We start from the raw sequence: 20941 nt of genomic DNA, 5'->3' as shown, positions 1-20941 counted from the left end.
GTGCGAATCACTTGCTTGAGCTTGTCAAATTATTGTGTATGTAAGATTGGTTTAGGAGGGGGAACCACAGATTACTAATTACAACCGAGAAGATGATTTACAACAGCAACTTTTCAGCTATTTGAAGCCTAGAATCGTGTTGTGATAATATGAAAAAAATACATTACTAGATACTCGTTCCGATACCATTCGTGAAAAGTGTATAGACCCAGTTGAAATTATAAAAAAAAAGACTTATGAAAGAGGGTCGATCTTCACTCTATCATCCGCTTTCTAGTTTCGCGCCCCGCGACTAGTAACCCGTGTATCCGCGTGGAGACTATGCGTTGCGAAGGTAATTAATTACCCACTTAACTTTCAGTAAAGTTTAGTAAGTAGTAGTAGTCTGGAGAGTTTGACTTGATTCCTTCTGCCAAATTCCACCTTCGCACGACACGTTTTTTAACTTTTTTCCACGTACTACAAAGTTGTGGAATGAGCTTCTTTATGCGGGTGTTTCCAGGACGATACGACATGGGTACCTTCAAAAAAGCAAGTACTTTACCTCTAGTGTTGCAAGAGAATGTGGGCGGCAATGATCGCTTAATATCAGGTGTATCTTGTACTCGTTTGGCCTCCTTTTTCAAAACAAGTAGTTAACTAAGGTGATATATTTGATTGTATTTTTCTTCATAAACTATCGCCAAATGTCACATCTCCGAGTAATCTTAGTGTATCACCAGTCATGCTGTATATCTGCCAATAATCACATTTACAATGATGTCCAAATATCGGGAAGCGTTAAATTCCTCGAATTGTAGCAAAACAATTAATTGATAATTTTAATAGATATTTTCTAGTATGTTTATTAATAAAATAAAAATTACAGGGTTTTAATGTCTGCGTCTGGACAGTTAGAAAAATTTAGGCCTATAGAAGTTTTAACGCATCCGTTCCAACAAACAGAACAGCCTGAAGAGTTCAATTTAGGAAGTGTTGTTTGTGCCATATTCATGGGAATGATTTTCGCCCTGGTGCCTGTAACTTTAGCTGTAGACATTGTGTATGATAGAGAAGTAAGTTGTTTGAATTTTCTAAGTAGTTCCCCAAGGTCGTGTCATTAGACCGATACTCTACAATATATACATCTGGCAATTGTAATTCAAATCTTTGTTATATAAATAACGTCAATAAATATTGTCATAGCTATTGTGAGTATTCGATTAACAATTACTTACAAGTCAATTTTGGTTTTTGTAACGAAAACAGATGAATAAAAATTTGTTGTGTAAGCAAAACTTTGAGGCCATGTATTAGAATTTTTCGGGGTTGCAATACATTACATCGGTAACAATGAATTATTTCAATTTCAGATAAAAGCAAAGAACCAGTTACGTGTGAACGGATTATCTATGACTATGTATTTCATTACATACTTTACTATTCTTATATTCATTATGATAATTACTAGCATTGGAGTTTTAATCCTAGTAAGTATTGAATAAGTACTTTATCTTTATTTTTTATTATGTAGTTCTTTTTCCCATTGTCCAATGTTACATACGTTGTCTTAAAATAAGTTGTTTTAAGTCTGTAATCAAATCTTGTAAGTAAAATTTTACTCACTTCCCGTTTGCTTTTTTTTTAAATAATTTTATCAAAAAAAAATACTGCATAAATAGAATAAATAAATAATTATAATTGCATAAGTTGATAAAAAATGCTATGCAATAGCTTTACCGCGGCAGTCCCCGAGTGCCACACGTCTTTTTCTTGTTATTTGTATTAATAATCTTATAATTTTTCAGGTTATAATCAACGATATTCCCAGCTTAACTAACGGATCCGCAATCACAATGTTAACTGGTCTCTTAATGTTGTATAGTCCGTCAGCTATCCTCTTTAACACCTGTCTGTCTTATATATTTGACAAGATGGATTCGGCCCAATCAATAATGCCGAATATAACAACCTGGGTTGGGGTCATACCGTTTGTTATGGTCGCATGTTTGGACACATTTAAATGGGGTAAGTCATTGTTCATTATCATTGACGCCTAGTTTTGCAGTACTTAATAAAACAGGCATGGGTGTAGAGTGTACCAAATTAAGTATTTGACGCTCACGAAGTGGAGGCACCTACCACTGTTAGCATGAATATTTTAATTTAGGCTACTAATAACACAAAAAATAATGCAAAGAAACAAAAAATAACTAGTTATACAAAGTTTTACCGAGATATGTTTTTTTGTCATGTTTCTAGAAACTTTGATATCATCTTCAACATCTCGATTTGTGGCTTTACTGTGCTGTTTTCAAGGAATTATTCATTTATCCATGGGTACCTTCAAAAAAGCGAGTACACTTTGCAAAATTGCCGGGAACGATCTTGTGATGCCTCTGATATTGAAGGAGAAGTGGATGGTGGTTATCACTTAACATCAAGCGCTCTCATTTGACCTTCTCTTCAATAAAAAAAATGAAGTGATTGACTGCACAATGTTTATTTTTAGAAGAGTTTTGAATGAGATCTAAAAAAAAGATACTAAAGGTAGCTTAAAAGTGTTAAGAAATAAAGCGATTGTATGTAACGATCAGTTCTAGATTTATTTGTTTAGAACCGATTCCAATCATCACCTAACTTAAAATCATTGTCGGGGACTGGTTCCCGGACACTGGCTCTATGAAGACTCGATCACCTGGCGTTACATATAGAAGTCGCTTCATTGTGTGTCTTCTACCGCATTTATCACGGGAAGTGTTCCGAAGCACTATTTCACCTAATTCCCGCCGAAAAATTCCACCTTCGTACGACAGGCCACAAATTACAATATCATCCCCACCATCTGGATGTGTGGCGTTCCTCTACAGAGCGGAACTTTCTTCCACCACAACGCTGTGGAACGAGCTTCCTTGTACGGTGTTTCCGGGGCGATACGACATGGGTACCTTCAAAAAAGCGCGTACACTTTCCTTAAAGGCCGGCAACGCTTCTGTGATTCCTCTAGCGTTGCAAGAGATGTGGACGGCGGTGATCGTTTATCCTCTTTTTCCACTATCTATTCAAAAGTGTGTGGTTTCCTTTTAATCTCTCACCATGGCATAGTCAGATAATCCCGAAGCTAGGTAATTGGGATCCGCTCTTTGGGATGATGCTCTATATCAGCCACTGTTGGAATGCCAGAGACGCATGTATATTTCATGAATCTTCGCATACCACAGAGAAGATACAATAGTCCTTAGACTGCTGTTTTGCACGTTTCTTAGGAAGCCAACGTCTACTTTTGCCGGCAACTTCCAATATATCGATATAGATTCCAGAATGTAATTGTACATCAAAGTCAAATAAACTTTATTCAATTAGACTTAAACTAAGCGCTTTTGAATCGTCACTACAAATATTTCTTTATATTACTGAATTTACCATGTGTTCGCAAAAAAAAAGTTGAGCTCGTGAGAGGAATATGTAAGAAACTCAACGGCCACTCTTTTCAATCAAATAGAGTATTTTACAATGGCTGTAATATACATAACAAATTAGTTTGTAAGGTGCTGCATCCAATATATGAGTCGTGTTTAAATAATGTTAATTATTTCATAAAAAGTACTAAATTAACTGTTTAAATAGAAATTATCATAAGTATATTGGATGAATCAACCTTTAGAGCTTCAATTCATTGTTTGTGTAAGGATGCCTCGTGAACATGATGGTCGTGATTACTGTCGCAATTAGTAGTTTAATATCCACAGAGAGAGTGCATAGTTTTTACCCATAAGACAATGCTTATTATTATTCCTTTGTAAAAATTTAAGCGAGTCATTAATAATAATTCGTGGTTTTGTTTCAGGTAGCGAGATAGCTTTTTATCTCCACACGTTGTTTAGTTTCTTAGATGTTATGTACATACCATATGCGATAATATATTATGTTGATAGGTAAGTAAATATTTATATAATTATGTTATCTAAAATATGTTTATTAATAAGATACCAAGGAAATTATTCTTTTTGAATTTAATACATGAAAACACTAAAATGCCTCTCCTTAATACCAGTAAGAACGAAATCTATTAATTATTTGGTCTATCTTATGACTCTCTAGAACTCTCGCTGGCAGTTAGTTCTTCGGCTTTTTCTTAACCTAAAACATGATTACCAAAAATTAACAACTTTCCATTTTCCGTTTTATCTGAAGGCTTTTTAGCATTGTTTTGGTTAAGTGAAGCCAGTTTAGTCCAAAAATTAAGCAAAAAAAAAGTTAAGCAAAAGAGCTGAATTTAACTACCAATAATTTGTTTGTGAACCTACAACTTAACTTAAGTTTCTGTATACCCTAGCTGGGGCAGAGACGCGATTGGATCGCATCTCTCTTAATTTCACTCCAAGTCTTTCCGATGTCTTTCGCTTCGTCAATGACAGTAACGAGGTCCAAACAAAAGTCCGAGGCGATATCACGTTAGAGATACCTGAGGACTCGCTCGAAAAAAATTTCAATTTGATTTGCAAAGTGCTTTCCTGAAAAGTATTTATATGTAAGTGTTAAAAAATTCAAAAATTCTTGGTTTAAAAATAGCTCTGAATGGAAGAGGCAAATTACTTTGAGAGCTAAATTAAATCGCAACTAATTGTGTTCTAATTAATCCTCGGTAAATTTTTAGTTCACTCCGACGTTGTTACGAATAATTGCAAAGTAATAGACAATGGCAATCTTCAGAGCGAACTATAAGTTTGGTGATGGTTTATGGTCTACAATTTCCTTAGTTTACTGATGAATTTCAGGGTATACTTAACGTGTAACCTAAGCGGGCTATGTACAGTTCCGGCTTTGTCCAGTTACTTCACTGCAGAAGTTTGGGTGTTGATTGGAGCAATGGTGGTGCATGTCCCTCTTTGTGGGATAGTACTCCTTGCTGCCGATAGAGTGAAGTCTGGGGGAAGGATATGTCCGGTAAATATACCAAGAACACTAAGCACCTACTACTAAAGGACCTACTTTTAAACATAATTCTGTTCATTTTTTGTTCTATTCGTGGACTGCTGACATCTTTGTTTTTATGATATAATATTTGTGTCTTTGCTGTTACGGACATTTACCTGAGCGTTAAAAACGTTCGGGTCTTAATATATAAAGCTATACTAGAGCGTCTTGTCTAGAGGGAATCCACAAATTGAATATGAAAGTAGGTACTACTAATTTTATCCTCAACTATTTGAAATAAGATTATTTTCCATTTCAACCGGAAGACGTCCACTGCTGGACAAAGGCCTCCCCCAAAGATTGCCAAGACGATCGGTCCTGCGCTGCCCTCATCCAACCTACTCTGGCGATTTTGACCAGATCGTCGGTCCATCTTGCGGTCTACCAACACTACGTCTTACGGTGTGTGGTCGCCATTCAAGGACTTCACTGCCCCAAGTCATGTGCTGTCTGTCGAGCTATGTGCCCTGCCCACTGCAACTTCAGTTTCGCAACCAAATATGAAACCATATTATGTTTACCTAAGTTAATTATTAATAATTATCTATAATAATAATATAAGCTTAACTATTCTGATGAAAACAAAGTATGGAGTTTTTCGTAACTAGGTCCTAATTATGTAACAAACACAGACTTATACGAGCTTTTAGACGACCTAACAGACCGATAAGGCGCTAATAATTTATTCAATGTGTGCTTTAGCTAATGTTTTACTATTAAAAATTCTAAGGAGCTAAGTCTGGTCAAGCTCTGGTGCTGCAAGAGAATTTGGGCGGCGCGGCGGTAATCACTTAACACCAGGGGACCCGTACGCTCATTTCCCTCCTTTTCCATAAAAAGTATATCTTAAATATTTCAGCGGAAAAAGAGCGAAACAGACAAGTGTTTAGAAGCCGAGTCTGATGCCGGTGGTGAGGTGGGAGAGGATGATGACGTCAGGAGGGAACGACGCAGGGTCGTGACGCTGCTCCAGGAGTCACAACAGCAGCAGCGGTCACCACCACCTGCCCTGCTTGTCCACGTATGTATCTATAGACTATAGGTTTTCTTAGGAGCGAACGAGAAATCTCATGATTTTGAATGGGAGGCCTTTGAACAGGAGGATTATGGGTTGTGGTACCCATAATCTAGCCGGCACCCGGCACACAACACAATACAATGCAGTGCCGCTCAGGATTATAAAAAACCCAAAAACTCTAAGCGGCACCACAATTGCGCTCGTCACCTTGAGACATAAGATGTGTGTCAAAGTAATGATAATTTTCGTATTGTGATCGGTCCTTGACACAGAGGCATGATCAAGAAAATTGGACGATTTGAATTTGTTGAAAATCACGTTAAAATAATCCTTCACATACAGAAGCCGATATAAAACGTATTTTAAGGCTGCTATCCCAAGAAATCGCCAAATAGCGCATTATTGGAACCATTTCTTTACGGTTTACATAAAGCTTTTTTTACATAAAATAATTATATGTGTTCAGAGTATGAAAAGAAAATTCATTTTTTCATTACATTTCTATCTGTATTAGACATTACTAAACAAAAATTACAACAACACAAATGCGCTCGTCACCTTGAGACATAAGATGTTAAGTCTCATTTGACCAGTAATTTCACTAGCTAAGGCGCCCTTCAAACTTAAACACGATAATGTTTACACATTACTGCTTCACGGTAGAAATAGGTGCCGCAGTCGTAATATTAATTACTTTTTGAATTGACAGAATCTCCGGAAAGAGTACAAAGTACGCAGTTCTGAGGGTTCGTGGTGTGGAGAGAATGAAGGGGGCAAAAGGGCTGCCTTGGCGAGACTGTCGCTGGCCGTGCAGGGGGGAGAGGTGTTTGGCCTGTTGGGGCACAACGGAGCTGGCAAAACCACCACAATGAAGATTATTACTGCTGAGGAGCGGTTAACCTGCGGCACGGTGAGATCTGTTAGAGAAATGTTGCCATATCGCAAAATTTAATGAAATCAACACTAAAATAATAATAAAAAAGTATTTTAATGAAATAATTATTAGATGGATTTAAGAGGATTGTATAGGATACTAAGCCAACATTGTTATATTTTTTAAATCATCATACAAAGTTTAGTTGTAAGAAGTACCTACATAGTAACTAGATTATGTGTACTTAACACTGAAACAGGATTTTTAAATTAACAGTATTCAATAATGGTGGATAATAATTTTGGAATAAAATTTACCTACTTTGGTGGCTATTAATTGAATTCCCCATATCCCTACCTATATAAGGGATATGTTATTTTTATCCCTAATATTAGAAAAAAACACTAATAGTATTTAACATGACATAGTTTTGTTATTTTTGCAAATAAAACTGTATTATGTGTGCAATAAATAAAAAATGCTTCTAATTCTAAATTAAAACTATGGCGATCTTGTGCTAGAGTAGTAACCTAGCCCCGCTCGATTTCTCAAGGCCGTTGGCTCGGTCCCCAGCCTTAATAAATCTTTTCTTGGATAACGTTAGTTTTATATTTAAATGTGGTTCAGGTAATGTTGGGCGGAAAGAATATAGAAGAGGCGCAGTCGAGTGCTTTCCAGATGTTGGGTTACTGTCCACAGCATGACGCGCTATGGAAGAACGTCACAATTCGGGAGCATATAGAGTGCTACGCGGCGATACGAGGGATAAGCAAAGCTGATACACCCAGGTATTGTTTATTATCTAACCGTAATTTTTTTTATATAAGAGGGGGCAAACGGGCAAGAGGCTCATGGGATGGGGAGAGTTGAGGCAACCACCCATGGACATCAGCAACATCAGGTGTCAAGAGATGCGTTACCGGCCTTTAAGGTGGGAGTATGCACTTTTCTTGAAGGTCCCTAAGTCGTATCGGTTCGGAAAAAGCGCAGCCGGTAATTGATTCCACAAAGTGGCTGTGCGAGGCAAGAAAATTCTTACAAAACGCGCTGAAATCTAATCGTATGATGCAGAGGAGAGTTATGTACTTATCAATCTTGAGCTCTCGTGACATGCTTCGTCATGCTCGCTTAAATATCACTGCTTGTGGCGGTGACATGGAACGGCTCGTTCTTTTCCCTTAAATATGGTCGAGAGAGGCGATGGCTAGCCAATACGTCATGCAAGCAAGAACGAGCGCTACTTGTGGTGGCAGGTTGATGTTTTTTAAAAAAATGTTATGTTTTAAAAGTGATAACCCTCACTTCTAGGATTAATACAGAAATAAAATTTAAAAACAAAATTTTATGAACGATGCGGGACTCGAACCCACAACCTCTTGCGTTCCTTGCGAGCGTTCTTCCATCTGAGCTAACCGTTCGAGTGACGTATTGTCATAAAATCTTGTATGCTTTGTTCAACTCTCAGGTTGTGGCTTCATCTACAGGATCTACTTTACAGTTGAAAACCTGCTCAACCCCAATATTTGCATATTAGGAAATTGACTTGAGATGTCTCACTTCTGGGATTAATACACAAATAAAATTTGAAAACAAAATTTTATGAACGATGCGGGACTTGAACCCACGACCTCTCGCGTTTCTTGCGAGCGCTCTTCCACGAAACGATACATCACCCGAATGTCTAGCTCAGTTGGTTCGAGTCCCGCATCGTTCATAAAATTTTATTTGCATGTATTTAAAATTAAATTTACTATATTTTTTATAACAATCAACTACGAAGAGAAATTGAGATATCAAGGAACTTTCTTCTCCGTACCACCAAAATATGGAATGATCTTCTTTGCGCGTTGTTTTAGGGACGATACGACAAGATATTTTAAAAGAAAGACAGAAAAAAATGTTTATTTGTTACATATCTATAGGTAGTAGTAGGTACACGTAAATAAGAAAATACTTAAATATTAAAAGAAACACTAAACCAAAAAACTGTAGAATATTATTTCTATACGTTATAAATTTGTCCCAACTCAGCATGTTTGCTGCTTTATAAACTAGAGCTGATCTGCAAACATTTGGTGAAGTAGAGATAGAGATATTATATAAAATAAAAACTTATTTTAGCTTTTAAATTAATTCAATAAATAAAGAAACTATTAAAATGTATTAAGTGAATATGGATGTTTGTTTCCGAGTCATGTATGTTTAAGTAAGTATATTTTAATAAATATATCGTTGTCTTGCAACACAGTCTGTATATGCCTAATTTGGGGCAAGATAATTTGTGTAAAAAGTGTGTCAATATTGTGTGGCAATATTAAGTAAATAAAGATATGTAAACTAATTTAGTTTAATTACTGCATGGTATCTCGATCTGTAACAATTAGTTATATTAAACGCTGACAACGATCCTGTGATTCCTCTGGTACTGTTTCTTGAGGAGCCGTATAACCCTCCTTAACAAAATTTATTGGATCACCAGGACTTAACTTTAATAATGTTTCCAGGATCGTAGATGCGTACTTAAACGGCCTACAAATAATGGAGCACGCCAGTAAAAATGCTGATGAGTGTTCGGGTGGAACACGACGGAAGCTGTCGTTCGCGCTGGCCATGGTCGGGTGTCCCCGAGTCGTGTTGCTGGATGAGCCCTCGACTGGCATGGACCCCAGGAGTAAACGGTTCCTCTGGGATACCATACTGGCTAGCTTTCAGGTGCGCTATATTTCTATGCGAATTTGAGTTTGGTTGTTCTTCCTATTGGCATGTTTGCCTTCATCTTTTTCAAGTGAAAAATTCTTTAGCATCGTTGTGATTTTAATGTCTATGAAAAGAAGAAGCGATAGTAAAAAGAGACGGACACATAAATTCATAAAATTTAACGTGAGAGAAAATGAGATAGGAAGCATTATACAGTGCTTTGGTACCAGGCGATCATAGTTAAAAAAGAGATTGTCATAAGTGTCTTAGTGTGTTCGGGTCTTATTTTTTACCTTTGTAAGTTTTTTACTTGTATTATTCTGTACGGTTTGTTTTTTTATTAATAATTGAAGTTATACTTCTTTATGCGCGCAAAATCATGAGAGTGAAATTTTAAGATGCGCGCGCACCACTGTAACACGTAAATGTAACAGGGTGAAGTTGGTTCCTAAAATTTTCTGACGTTTGCTTCATTCGTTAATTTTTTTTTGGTTCCTTTGTCCATTTCATTATTAGGACAGGCAAAGAGTTCAAATCCATACAGCCGTGTTCAGTATTTAAAAATTAATGTCAAAGCCATCTTTACAAGATTTTTCTTTCTAAAAACGTAGAATAGCACGAGGATTAAATCATTTTAATGATTTTTTCTTCGTTAGGCCAAAGAAGTATAACTTCTTGCGTGCATACATTAGTACACACACACTTTTTTAATAAAGTTTTTATTCATTTTTCATTTCATTATGTATGACGCGAGTATATCTTAATATATCCTGATTCATGCGCACGACATATTACTACATAGACCCCAGGAGATCCTAAATATGTTAGCGATGATAGTAATGTCTTTCATAGTGGTTGATATCATGTGTCATCCTAGCAACATGTACCAGGACTTCATATGCAGTTTAGAGGTTTATGCACAATGCAGGTTTCACTTCTGAAATGTGTTCTTTGTACGCTCGTTTTTTTTTTATTAGCCTATCGGAGCCCCCTTGTTGGGCACAGGGCTCCCCTGCATTACTCCATTTATGGCGGTCCTGTGCCAGCTCTGACCAGGTCCTTTTTAGGCATCCAGATCGTTTTGGGGATATGCCTCGACGTCTTTGCCCATCCTGATTGGGTGCTCCAATGCGTGACGACCTGTGCCCATCGGTCTGTGTGCATTCGACATACGCGGCCCAGTTTCACTCTAGCCTGGCGGATTTTTCTCCCACATCAGCAATGCCAGTTCTGGAGCGCCGTATTTCTAACGTGATCGATTAGTATGGCTCCCAGAATACTGTGATCCATAGCTTGCTGAGAAACCTGGAGTATATGTACCATAAGTTAGGATGGGCAGGATGCACATGGCAAATTTTTTGCGTTTGAGTGACAGGGGAAGATCCCCCTTCATAAAGTGCTTCATGCATGGTGCTTCAGAAGCTGTTCCAGATTGTACGTATGGATTTATGCATATCGAAAATTCACAATGTTAATCATAAATCTAATCAAACATGATCCAGCTTCCGGCCTCCAATGTGTCCCCGCTCGCACCTGCAGTAGTACTGATAACCACTAGTAAGTACTGTAGGTGCAGTAGTGGTGTAAGTTTTTATGTTGTTTGTGAGTATTATGTCTATAATTTGGGAGAATTTTTGAAAAGTTTAAGATGTAATTTAGTAAGTTTTTTAAGTTTCATGTCTTTGATTAAGGATTGGTCTCCGCTGCGCTCCAACTAGATACCGCACTACTTATGAACATTTGCTTTTTTAATTACGGAACTATTAGATGCTTTTGTGCAGAGCATCTTAGCACTCAATGGCATCTTTCAAATTTTGTAACATACGCTTCGTGTTATTTTACATTGAAATTAATAAAATACAAAATACTTACTGATGATTTGTGATCCCAGTGTCTTTCTTATTTCTTTTAGTATTATTTTTACGTAGTACTTCGCAAACCGACATTTTAGTTTCAATTATTAGCAAAGTTTAAAAGAACTTGTGGCACGTCAACGTCACACATTGTTCGAGTAGTATTCCTGCGGTATCTAGTTGGAGCTCAGCGGAAACCAATCCTTAATCTAAGTTTCAAGAACATAAAATGTCGGCATTTAAATCTCGTAACTTTTCTACATTGGCCAATTTTTTTGTTAATTAAAAGGTGAACATAGTTTCAATCAAGGTGTATTAAGTAAATTAAGGTTATTGTTTACAGGGAAAGAAAGGTGCTATTCTTACCACACATTCCATGGAGGAGGCTGATGCTTTGTGTTCAAGAGTCGGAATTATGGTCAAGGGAGGTTTGCGGTGAGGCATATATTTTAATCTTTAAAACCATTAAGTTCCGTGCAATAATTAAACCTTTGCCTTCTTGATTTCTTAACAGAATATAGCTTGTGAATACTGTCAGAAAAGTTTAGTTATTATATATTATGATAGATTGTGCATGCTAATAGTCGGTGCTTCCCAGGGGCAAAAAAAGAATAGGGGAGTCCAAGTAAGAGGCCACTAAGGCCATTTACCAGGAGGCTCCACGAGACGAGCATTACAATGTGGTGCCGCTTAGGATTCTTGCAAAACCCAAAAATATTGAGCGGCACTACAATTGCGCTTGTCACCTTGAGACATAAGATGTTAAATCACTTTTGCCCAGTAATTTCACTAGCTACGGCGCCCTTCAGACCGAAACGGAATAATGCTCACACATAACTGCTTCTCGACACAAAAAGGCGCTGTTGTTGTACCCTTTATCTAGCCGGCATCCTGTGCAAAGGAGCCTCCCACTAGTAAATACCTTCGCTGCATCGTATCAGCGATTAAACCATGGCATGATGGCATTACTACGTATTTGGTTACGTATTACAGCACGATAAGTCAAAGGTCGTTTTGTATTATGTTAGGTAAGACCCTATCACACTTGGCTGTGATCCGATCCATTCATCAGCTCGTTCTGTCGCTTATTATCACACACACATACACTCTTGTAGCCGTCGGGGTAGGCAGAGACAATAGAACGCCACTTGCTTCTATTATTTCAAACCTCACGCGCTTCCTCAACTGTTGAATGCCGTTATCAGTGCTTTGGAATGGTTTAAACCTGTTGAGTTGTTCCAAACCTGTTGTTTGCAGTGAGGTCTATTGACCTCCCTCACTTTTACCGAGGCGTAGTAATAGGGGTCTAAGGTATTTCGACGTCCGTAATATCATGAAGCATTTGACGTCTCCAATCTTAGAGAGGGAAAACTTGAAATAAACCCGGTATTCTGTCCCTCCGTTTAGGTGCGGGCTGTCAAACCCCAAAGACATATCGCATATACATACATGTCTTTTGGGGATATTACAATACCATAGCAATTACCGACGGGAACAAAACTGTACCCCAGGGGGGTACTGGCGGAGCCCGGAGAATTCCCTCCTCCTTATGTATCTGCAGGACAAGGCTGTTCCTCGTATTCTGGGGGGAGCAACCTTACAGCAATGTCAGGCCAAAACTTAAGACCAAATTGTTCTCGCCGGGGAAGAAAGTGGGCATCAGAATGCTGTTTCGCATATTATCAAAATATAATATAACTATTTTATCTCACAGGTGCATCGGTTCAACACAACACCTGAAGAATTTGTATGGAGCTGGCTACACCCTGGAAATGAAAATCGGAGAAAACAGTCACAAATCAGCGGTAAGCAATTCTTATTCACTCCAATTTTTAAATGCCGAAATATTGTGAACAGTTTTGGTGACTCGTTGAAGCCGTCGCAAGTGTTCGTTGGGTTAAACCGTCGGCTTAAGAACTGTTTTAATCAAATCAGCTTAGCATATAAGAGCTACTTGAGAATACGAGCAAAGGCAACTGAGCGAGAGGACATGCGCACGCGCAATCAATAGAAATAATCCAGTCAAGGACACTCATTACATAGTATGACAACTCATACAATCAGTGAGCGCGGGGTACTTAATAATTTATATGGCAAAACAACGTTTGCCGTATCAGCTAGTATTATATAAATCCGTACTAGTCAGTTAGTAGTTGGTTGGCTGTAAGCATGAAAGTAAAGTCCTCGCATGAACGTACTGGAAGACGCAGTGTTGGCAGGCCCTCCACAGGATGGACCGACGATCTGGTCAAAATCGCTGGAGTACGTTACAAGGGCGAGGCCTTGTCCAGCAGTGGACGTCTTCCGGCTGATGATGAAGCAGGATAGTGAGTTATAATGCGTGCGTCGTGGCAATACTCGTTGAGCAATGCACATACCTGCAGTTATTCCAACTTCTACTAGCTTCTAAATTAAATATGTCTTGTGCTGTTCCAGATGATTGAAAGCGAGCTCTCCATGTCTCCTTCTCCATTGAGGTCTGGTGTCAACTCGCCGTCGCTGGGAGAAGCCGATGAAGGTATGATACCGTGATAAATTTCATATTCTCTGAAAAACTACACTAAAATTTTTATTTCTTTTAGCTGCTACTGCTTCTAAATGGATTAGAAAAGTTAATGATTTTAAAAATGGAGTTGAAAACTGCTGGCACTAATATAGATGTGGTTCGAGTTACATTCGAGAGTTAAAGTAGTAAAACGCAATAAGAGATAACGAAAGGGAGGAATATATCTACTATTTTTCAAAATTCATTCATAGTACGTGTCAGCAATAACTTTAACAAATTATCATAACAATTCGATCTTGACTGTAGCAGCTCTGATTCCACTAAGCGTCAGTTAGGAAATGAGTTCTTTGTGAAATTGTAATTGGAAAGCTCACGTTGAATCATTATGCAAACGTCTTAATAAGTTTGTTTTTGCGATAAGGAGAATAAAAAAAACTATATCGGAAAAAGCGGCTTTAACGGCTTACCATGCTTACGTAGAATCTATAATTAGGTATGGTATCATAATATGGGGTAACTCAACAGTAATAAATAGTCTTAATAGCGCAAAAAAAATGTTTGAGGGCTGCAGCGGGAAAAGAACCCCTTGAAAGCTGCAGACCCGTATTTAAAAAATATAACTTATTAACAATTGTTGAATTATACATATTTGAGTGCTGTATATTTGTTCGAAAAAATTTTAGCGAATTCAGTAAACAGGAAAACACTTCTCTTTTCCCATCCAGGGACCCCACCAAACTACAAGTACCTTGCTGTAGAACTACATTATTTCAGAGAAACTGTTTTTGTATGTGCATAAAAATCTATAATCACATCCCAAAAATAATAAGAGAGGTATCGTCAAATAGGAATTTCTCATCTAAATTGAAAATATACCTTAGTAAAAACTGCTTATATTCATTAGATGAATATTTTCAACTAAAAACTTGACTATATATTATATTATACTGCTAATAATCTATTGTTAAATTGATATTATTGTTACTAATGATTTAGAAATGTCTTTTATAAAATTTGCACGTCATAAATGTGGCAAACATGTACCTTATAATATTTATGTAACATCAATCTAACATGTTTATGCAAATAAAAACTTCGACTTTGGTCAATTTGGTGGTCGAACTAATAATATGCAATTAGATAGGTAATGCAATAGTGTTAAGCATTTGATTCGTGTACGTAACTACTCTCATAATTATTGGTTTATATTTTTACCTACCGACTCGTGAGAATCTGTACTGTTTTTCCTGTATGTATTGTAAAGTGTTCAGCTGTAGATTTTCCACTAACGAAAAAAAATATCTGCGAATAACTTAATTCTAAATTGCCTCGTGATCATCGCAACAACGACTCAAGTTACCAAGGGTTGTGTTTCATAAACTTGCGTCAAAAAGAACGTTTCTCTACATCAGGTTCTGGTGGTGGTTCGGTGACGGCTGAAGTGGAGGTGGAGGGAGAGACTGAAACTGTGGACGTCAACATAAATACTCCACTTGTGGGCAACGCTACTACGACCCGGCATCATCATCAACGGTATGTATGAAACTAGTATCCCCTTCATTTATATTATTACCAGTTCTTCTCACACACCTGTACAACAATGGCTGCCCAGTGATATTTATCGGCGGAGAGACGAGCGGCGTCTATTTCTGCCGTGAAACAGTAATGCTTACATTATTGTTTCGGTTTGAAGGGCGCCATACCTTTTGAATTTCTCGGTAATGAGACTTAACACCTTATGTCTCAAGGTGACGAGCGCAATGGTAGTGCCACTCAGAACTTTTTGGATTTTTCAAGAATCTTGAGCGGCACTACATTGTAATGGGCAGGGCAGGACTCCTCAAAAATATCAGGTTCATATTCTGACTGACGTTTCATTACTGTCAATAACTAGGACAATCTTGAAGTTCAACAGCCTTTCCAAATGAAAGTGATCTCTACGTCAGAGGTTATATGTTAGATGACATCATTACTATCCCATTATTTACAAGTGAAGTTCACGAGTTGCCAATAATTGGTCCAATTAGCAAATAAGAACGCTCTATTGACATTTTCTCATCAATTTTAATAATCTCCAATAGAAAATGGGTACAATAGACCGTTCTGTGAACTCTAATATCATTCAATATTATAGCTGTTTCACCTGATTTCTGCCGCCGAATTCCACCTTCACACGCCTCAAATTAGGATATCATCCCCACCATCAGAATATGTGGCATTTCTCCGCAGTGCGATCTACAAGGAATCATTTTCCACGCTCAACCAAACTGTGGAATGAGGGTTCTTATGCAGTGTTTACAGGATGATACGATATGGGTACCTGTAAAAAAACGCGTACAGTTTTCTAAAGGGTCAGTGACTTGTGATACCACTGGTGTTGGGCCGCAGTGATCACTTAAGTCGACACTAAATGCCAGCGACCTTGAACGATATGAGTTCACGGCTGCCGGCCCGCCATTTATGTAACAAAGCCAATTTTTTATTTAAAAAAAAAAGGTGGTAGTTAAAAAAGGCTCGGCAGTGTTAACTATGACCAACAGCAAGCATTAGCAACCTACAAATAAGACTTAAGGATATGTGTAACAGGATTAAGTAGTGTTCATAGCTCGAAATGCTATACTTTCACCACAAAACTTGTCTAAAAACACCATGTTTGCGTGTTTTCTGCTTACTCTTCGCCTTAACATCAGGTATCCTGTATGCTCGCTTGTCCTCTCTTCCATAAAAAGCAATATCTATATAGTTTTAAGGTTATAACCCTGAAAAAATGTTCACTTATTAATTATTGATTTTATGTATACAGAACAGAGTCAAGTGGTGGAGCTAACTCGGACGCAGCAATAGCTCTGGTGACACAAATATTCCCAGCGGCTGTTCTAGAAGAGAGTTTTGCAGAACGACTCGTCTTCTCTGTCCCGCAGCATTCTGTTTCCAGTTTAGCAACTTGTTTTCAGCAAATTGAAGCCGGTTCGTACTTTACATGTTGAAATATCTTTAATAGCTCGTTAGTCGAGTCTGTCTAACCGGTTCTAGTCTAGATCGCAACCTTGCATCATTCCATCTAGTTATTGTTATCTATCAGATATACAGGATGGTCTTTTGAGAAGAGCGGTGGTGCCCATGTTAGGAACTACATATTTTTTTTTCATTTCATTTTTAGTAATATAATATCTTTCCATGGTTTGATCCTTATCAACAACAGAGTCCATTGGTTCAATAATACAGGTAATAAATGCACAGTATTTTTTTTGAAAAATAATTCGGGTCGATTTCCGTCAAAAGTTCAAGAAATTTAAAAAAAAACTAAATATGCAGTTATTGGTTTCTTGTAAATGGACGGCATGACTCCTTTCACAACTTTTCTCTAACTGTCGTAGTTTCCGACTTCGCTATTACCGCCCTTCTCAAAGAAACCATCCTGTATATTACGAATATTAGGAATGTTAAACATCTTCGTCTTCTTCTTGAATATTAAATCCTAATTTATCAAATACCTTATTTGACAGTAATGCCTTTTTGTATTTTTAAAGATTATTTCATTCGAAAAAGCTTCTAATTACGCTAAAAAATCTTAGATTCGTAAAATCTTTGTCAGCAACAAACGTAGCGCAAAAGTAGTTCCCTTAGATCTTTTATACGTCTAGATAGACTATGACAGCTGTGATTGAGTTTAGAACTAACCTTTAATTTGAGTAATTCACGCACACTAACACAAAGTGTCATACAAATCGCGAGTGTAAGACGTAGCTTGTCATGCACACTAAACTAATATTCCTGGCCTGTTTTTATCGGTTGCCTAACAACTATATACTCTATGTAGACGTATAAATTATCTAAGGTAGTTCCATTCGCAATGATAAAAGTGAAATTTTAAGGTGCGCGCGCATCACTGTAAAACAAAGTAACAGGTTCAGGTGCAAGTTGGTTCCTAAAATTTTCTGACGTTTGCGTCATTCGTTATTTTTTTTTTGGTTTCTTCGTCCATTAGGACAGGCAAAAGATTCAAGCCCAAACAGCCGTATTCATTATTTAATAATTAATTGTCAAAGCCATCTTAACAAGATATTTACAAATTGTTCTTTCTTAAAACGACCATTTTAACGATTTTTGCTTCGTTAGGCCAAAGAAGTATAACTTCCTGTATGCATACATAAGTACACACACACTTTATTTTTCTTCATTTAGGTATATAAATAAAATATTTCTTTAATTAATACATTCTCTTTTTTTACAGCTAAAGAGAAACTAAATATCCTCGAGTACAGTTTCAGTCAAACCACACTTGAACAAGTGTTCTTGAAGTTTGCACAAAGCGAAAATGTTGACTCGTCGGATCAATAGCATTAGATAATAGACTAAGAACAGTGGGTGATTCACTTGACAAGAGAATTATGTTTATGTAATCTGTGGTAACTGCCACTGTCGTATGAAAACGGATTAATTGTCTGTGATTTTGTCATCTTTCCCGCGTAAATCAATGTCAAATACATATAGAAGAAAAGTTTTAAATATAAATACTTTTTATAGTTTTAAAACGCTTTTAATTATTGAGGAAAACATTACAATAATATTAATCTTTTTATATAGTATAACCGTGGATTGATTTAAAAGAACAAGACTTATATTTGACTTAAGAAAGTGAGGCAGTTAAGTCATATCCAGATTTATATCCAGCAACGGCAATATATAAGAATAGAAAGAGAAAGAGTGTCTGTAGCCTAAATAGAGAAAGAGATGGGAGATTATACTTTAGACAGTCCACAGCTAAGCAAGAGGTGCTGAATCGTAATAAAAATCCTCGTAAATGAATATAAGTGTATATTTAATATTAGCTTTATAATATTTAGTTATAGAAACAATTATTATGTAGATGAAGTACACATTTTAACTCAGTTGGATTGTTTTCAAAATTCGTCAAATATTTTGTCTTGTTCTTTTTTATCTGTCTAAAAATATAACTACCGCGGTTTGGAACCACAGACTTACAATGTAAGTACTAGCGCATAGACAAACAGGGCGTGCGAGAGAGATCTTCTCTAACGGAGATACAGCAAGATAGAGAAGGTAAGAGAATCTATTGTTACTGTAACCGATTTTGATTGACAAGTCGTCAACAGTCAGCCACGCAGCACACCTTAACAAATATATTTATTTGCGCATTATTACGCTGTTACGACGTCTATACGTTAGTTTATTCTAAGTCTATGGTTTTAAGAGAGAGGAAGCATTAAGGAAGTTGTAACGTCAGCAGGATTCTTAACGCGTCTGTCTGAATGCTTGTTCCTCTCTTAGTCTAAGATCTATAAAGCGTGCTTAGAGTTTGCTTAGACTTTACTTACGTAAACCTTAGCTGGGTATGATAAAACGCTAACTTAACATGCATTGGGCAGTCTTAGCTTAATTGGACGTAATTCCAGCAAAACGTTCAAAAACCACAATTTAAAAATTGAATTAAGAACACAAAACTGGTCACGTGATTCATATTAACGGACAAAAAATGGCAGCCCTACTGTCATTCTTTAAATGACATCATAACTTAGTAGCCCAACCAACATGTATGGAAAACACTAATATTTATTAAACTTTAAACACGAATTCCTTAAAATGTGATGTTAGTTGCTTGTAACGTTTTTCAGGAACTACGTCCAAATTCAGTTGTCAAATGACTATAAATACGAAATGATAGATTATGCTTAGCTTGCACTCGGCTAAGTTTCACGTAAGCAAAGTCTGAGTAAAGTCTAAGTACGCTCTATAGATCTCACCCTCAATATACAAGTGATATTGTACTCATAATATAATATTCTCCGTTTGGTAGCTTTTCTAAATTCAAATGATTAAAGAGAGAGAAATAGGAAGCGTTGCTGAAAGTTAGTAATTTTTTTCATTGTACGACCCTTGACGTGTAACAAACAACAAGACTCACAATCAAGCCCAAAAATTTTTCTCAAGCAAACTCTGCCGATGTGGTTGTGTATCGACCGCGCTTTGAATACAATGCCACGCAATGACATAATATTGAGTAAAAAACTGTTTTGGACAGCATAAGTATCCTAACTGGGGTGGATTTTCGTATTGCCCCTTTAAATTAAAAAGATTGTGTAACTAATCTGGCGTTTTTAATCATTTTGCCAAGTAATTTTAGTTGCTTAAATAAAATGTTCTTGTCTCGTGTTCACGTGTAGTTCTAATGAGCGTATACAATAGACTATGAACATTACTGCTACGGAATAAGGTGTTAATTTGAATGAATGTTTTAATGTTTTCTGAATAAGTTAATGTATACGTATGTACAACGAGGCTCGGACATTTTTTGACGACCTTTTAATGCGATTGGGAGTCTAGTTGTGTATTGCACGTCAATGTGTAAGACTATAATAATTTTATGACAATTAATACTCAAACGTCAATTTAATCAAAAAGATCTGCATAAAGTTTGACGGACATATCTTGTTAACCGACTTCGAAAAATGAGGACGTTCTCGTCTGTATGTTACATTAAGTGTATTTGAAGTAGTTTGTTCGTTGCAAAATGTTTAATCAATTAGCTTCACACTATAAGCTTTCGTTGTAACATGTCATGGCAAAGTACTTGGAGCGCGTGGCCTGGAGTCAGGAGAACATCTTCCTTGCTAGCGTTGATTCACACAGACATAGCGCATGACACGTGTAGGGATCAAATTAGGTTTCAGGAAGTTTATTTATCTCAAAAAAAATAACAAAATTCACTTACTGAGATAATACCTACTACGAGTATTCTATTAACAGACAAAAAAACATATATGCTACATAAATTAATAATGGAATAGAGGGGTTGAAAATACCTACTTATAAATTTATAATATCTTAATATATTTTTATTTTTAAAATTAATCTAAAAAATAAAAAGTATTTACTAAAAGGACACAATTTTGTTATCTATGTTTACGAAAAATCCTTTAAAATGTGTTTTAAAAAAAAATTAAAAATATTTAACGACTTTACTTCTTTTATATCTTTAGTAAATTTATTATTTATCTGCGCACCCTCAAACGTAA

At 36.8% G+C, this 20941-nt stretch overlaps 1 protein-coding gene across 1 annotated transcript in view; it reads left to right on the top strand.

The window, feature by feature from the left end:
• Window positions 1-18439, top strand: part of LOC126967753 (cholesterol transporter ABCA5-like) — a 77625-nt gene extending 59186 nt beyond the window's left edge. Inside the window, exons 22-36 of the mRNA XM_050812425.1 lie at window positions 869-1055; window positions 1353-1469; window positions 1788-2007; window positions 3827-3914; window positions 4758-4926; window positions 5816-5977; window positions 6684-6884; window positions 7476-7636; window positions 9353-9560; window positions 11742-11833; window positions 13113-13203; window positions 13835-13916; window positions 15317-15437; window positions 16708-16871; window positions 18139-18439. Coding sequence (XP_050668382.1) covers window positions 869-1055; window positions 1353-1469; window positions 1788-2007; window positions 3827-3914; window positions 4758-4926; window positions 5816-5977; window positions 6684-6884; window positions 7476-7636; window positions 9353-9560; window positions 11742-11833; window positions 13113-13203; window positions 13835-13916; window positions 15317-15437; window positions 16708-16871; window positions 18139-18245 — 2170 coding nt within the window. The 3' untranslated portion in view covers window positions 18246-18439. The remainder of the gene's footprint in view (window positions 1-868; window positions 1056-1352; window positions 1470-1787; window positions 2008-3826; window positions 3915-4757; window positions 4927-5815; window positions 5978-6683; window positions 6885-7475; window positions 7637-9352; window positions 9561-11741; window positions 11834-13112; window positions 13204-13834; window positions 13917-15316; window positions 15438-16707; window positions 16872-18138) is intronic.
• The last annotated feature ends 2502 nt before the right edge of the window (window positions 18440-20941 follow it).

The sequence above is a fragment of the Leptidea sinapis genome, chromosome 13, assembly GCF_905404315.1.
Source record: "Leptidea sinapis chromosome 13, ilLepSina1.1, whole genome shotgun sequence".
Lineage (NCBI taxonomy): Eukaryota > Metazoa > Arthropoda > Insecta > Lepidoptera > Pieridae > Leptidea > Leptidea sinapis.
This window is presented reverse-complemented; position numbering and strand designations above follow the sequence as displayed.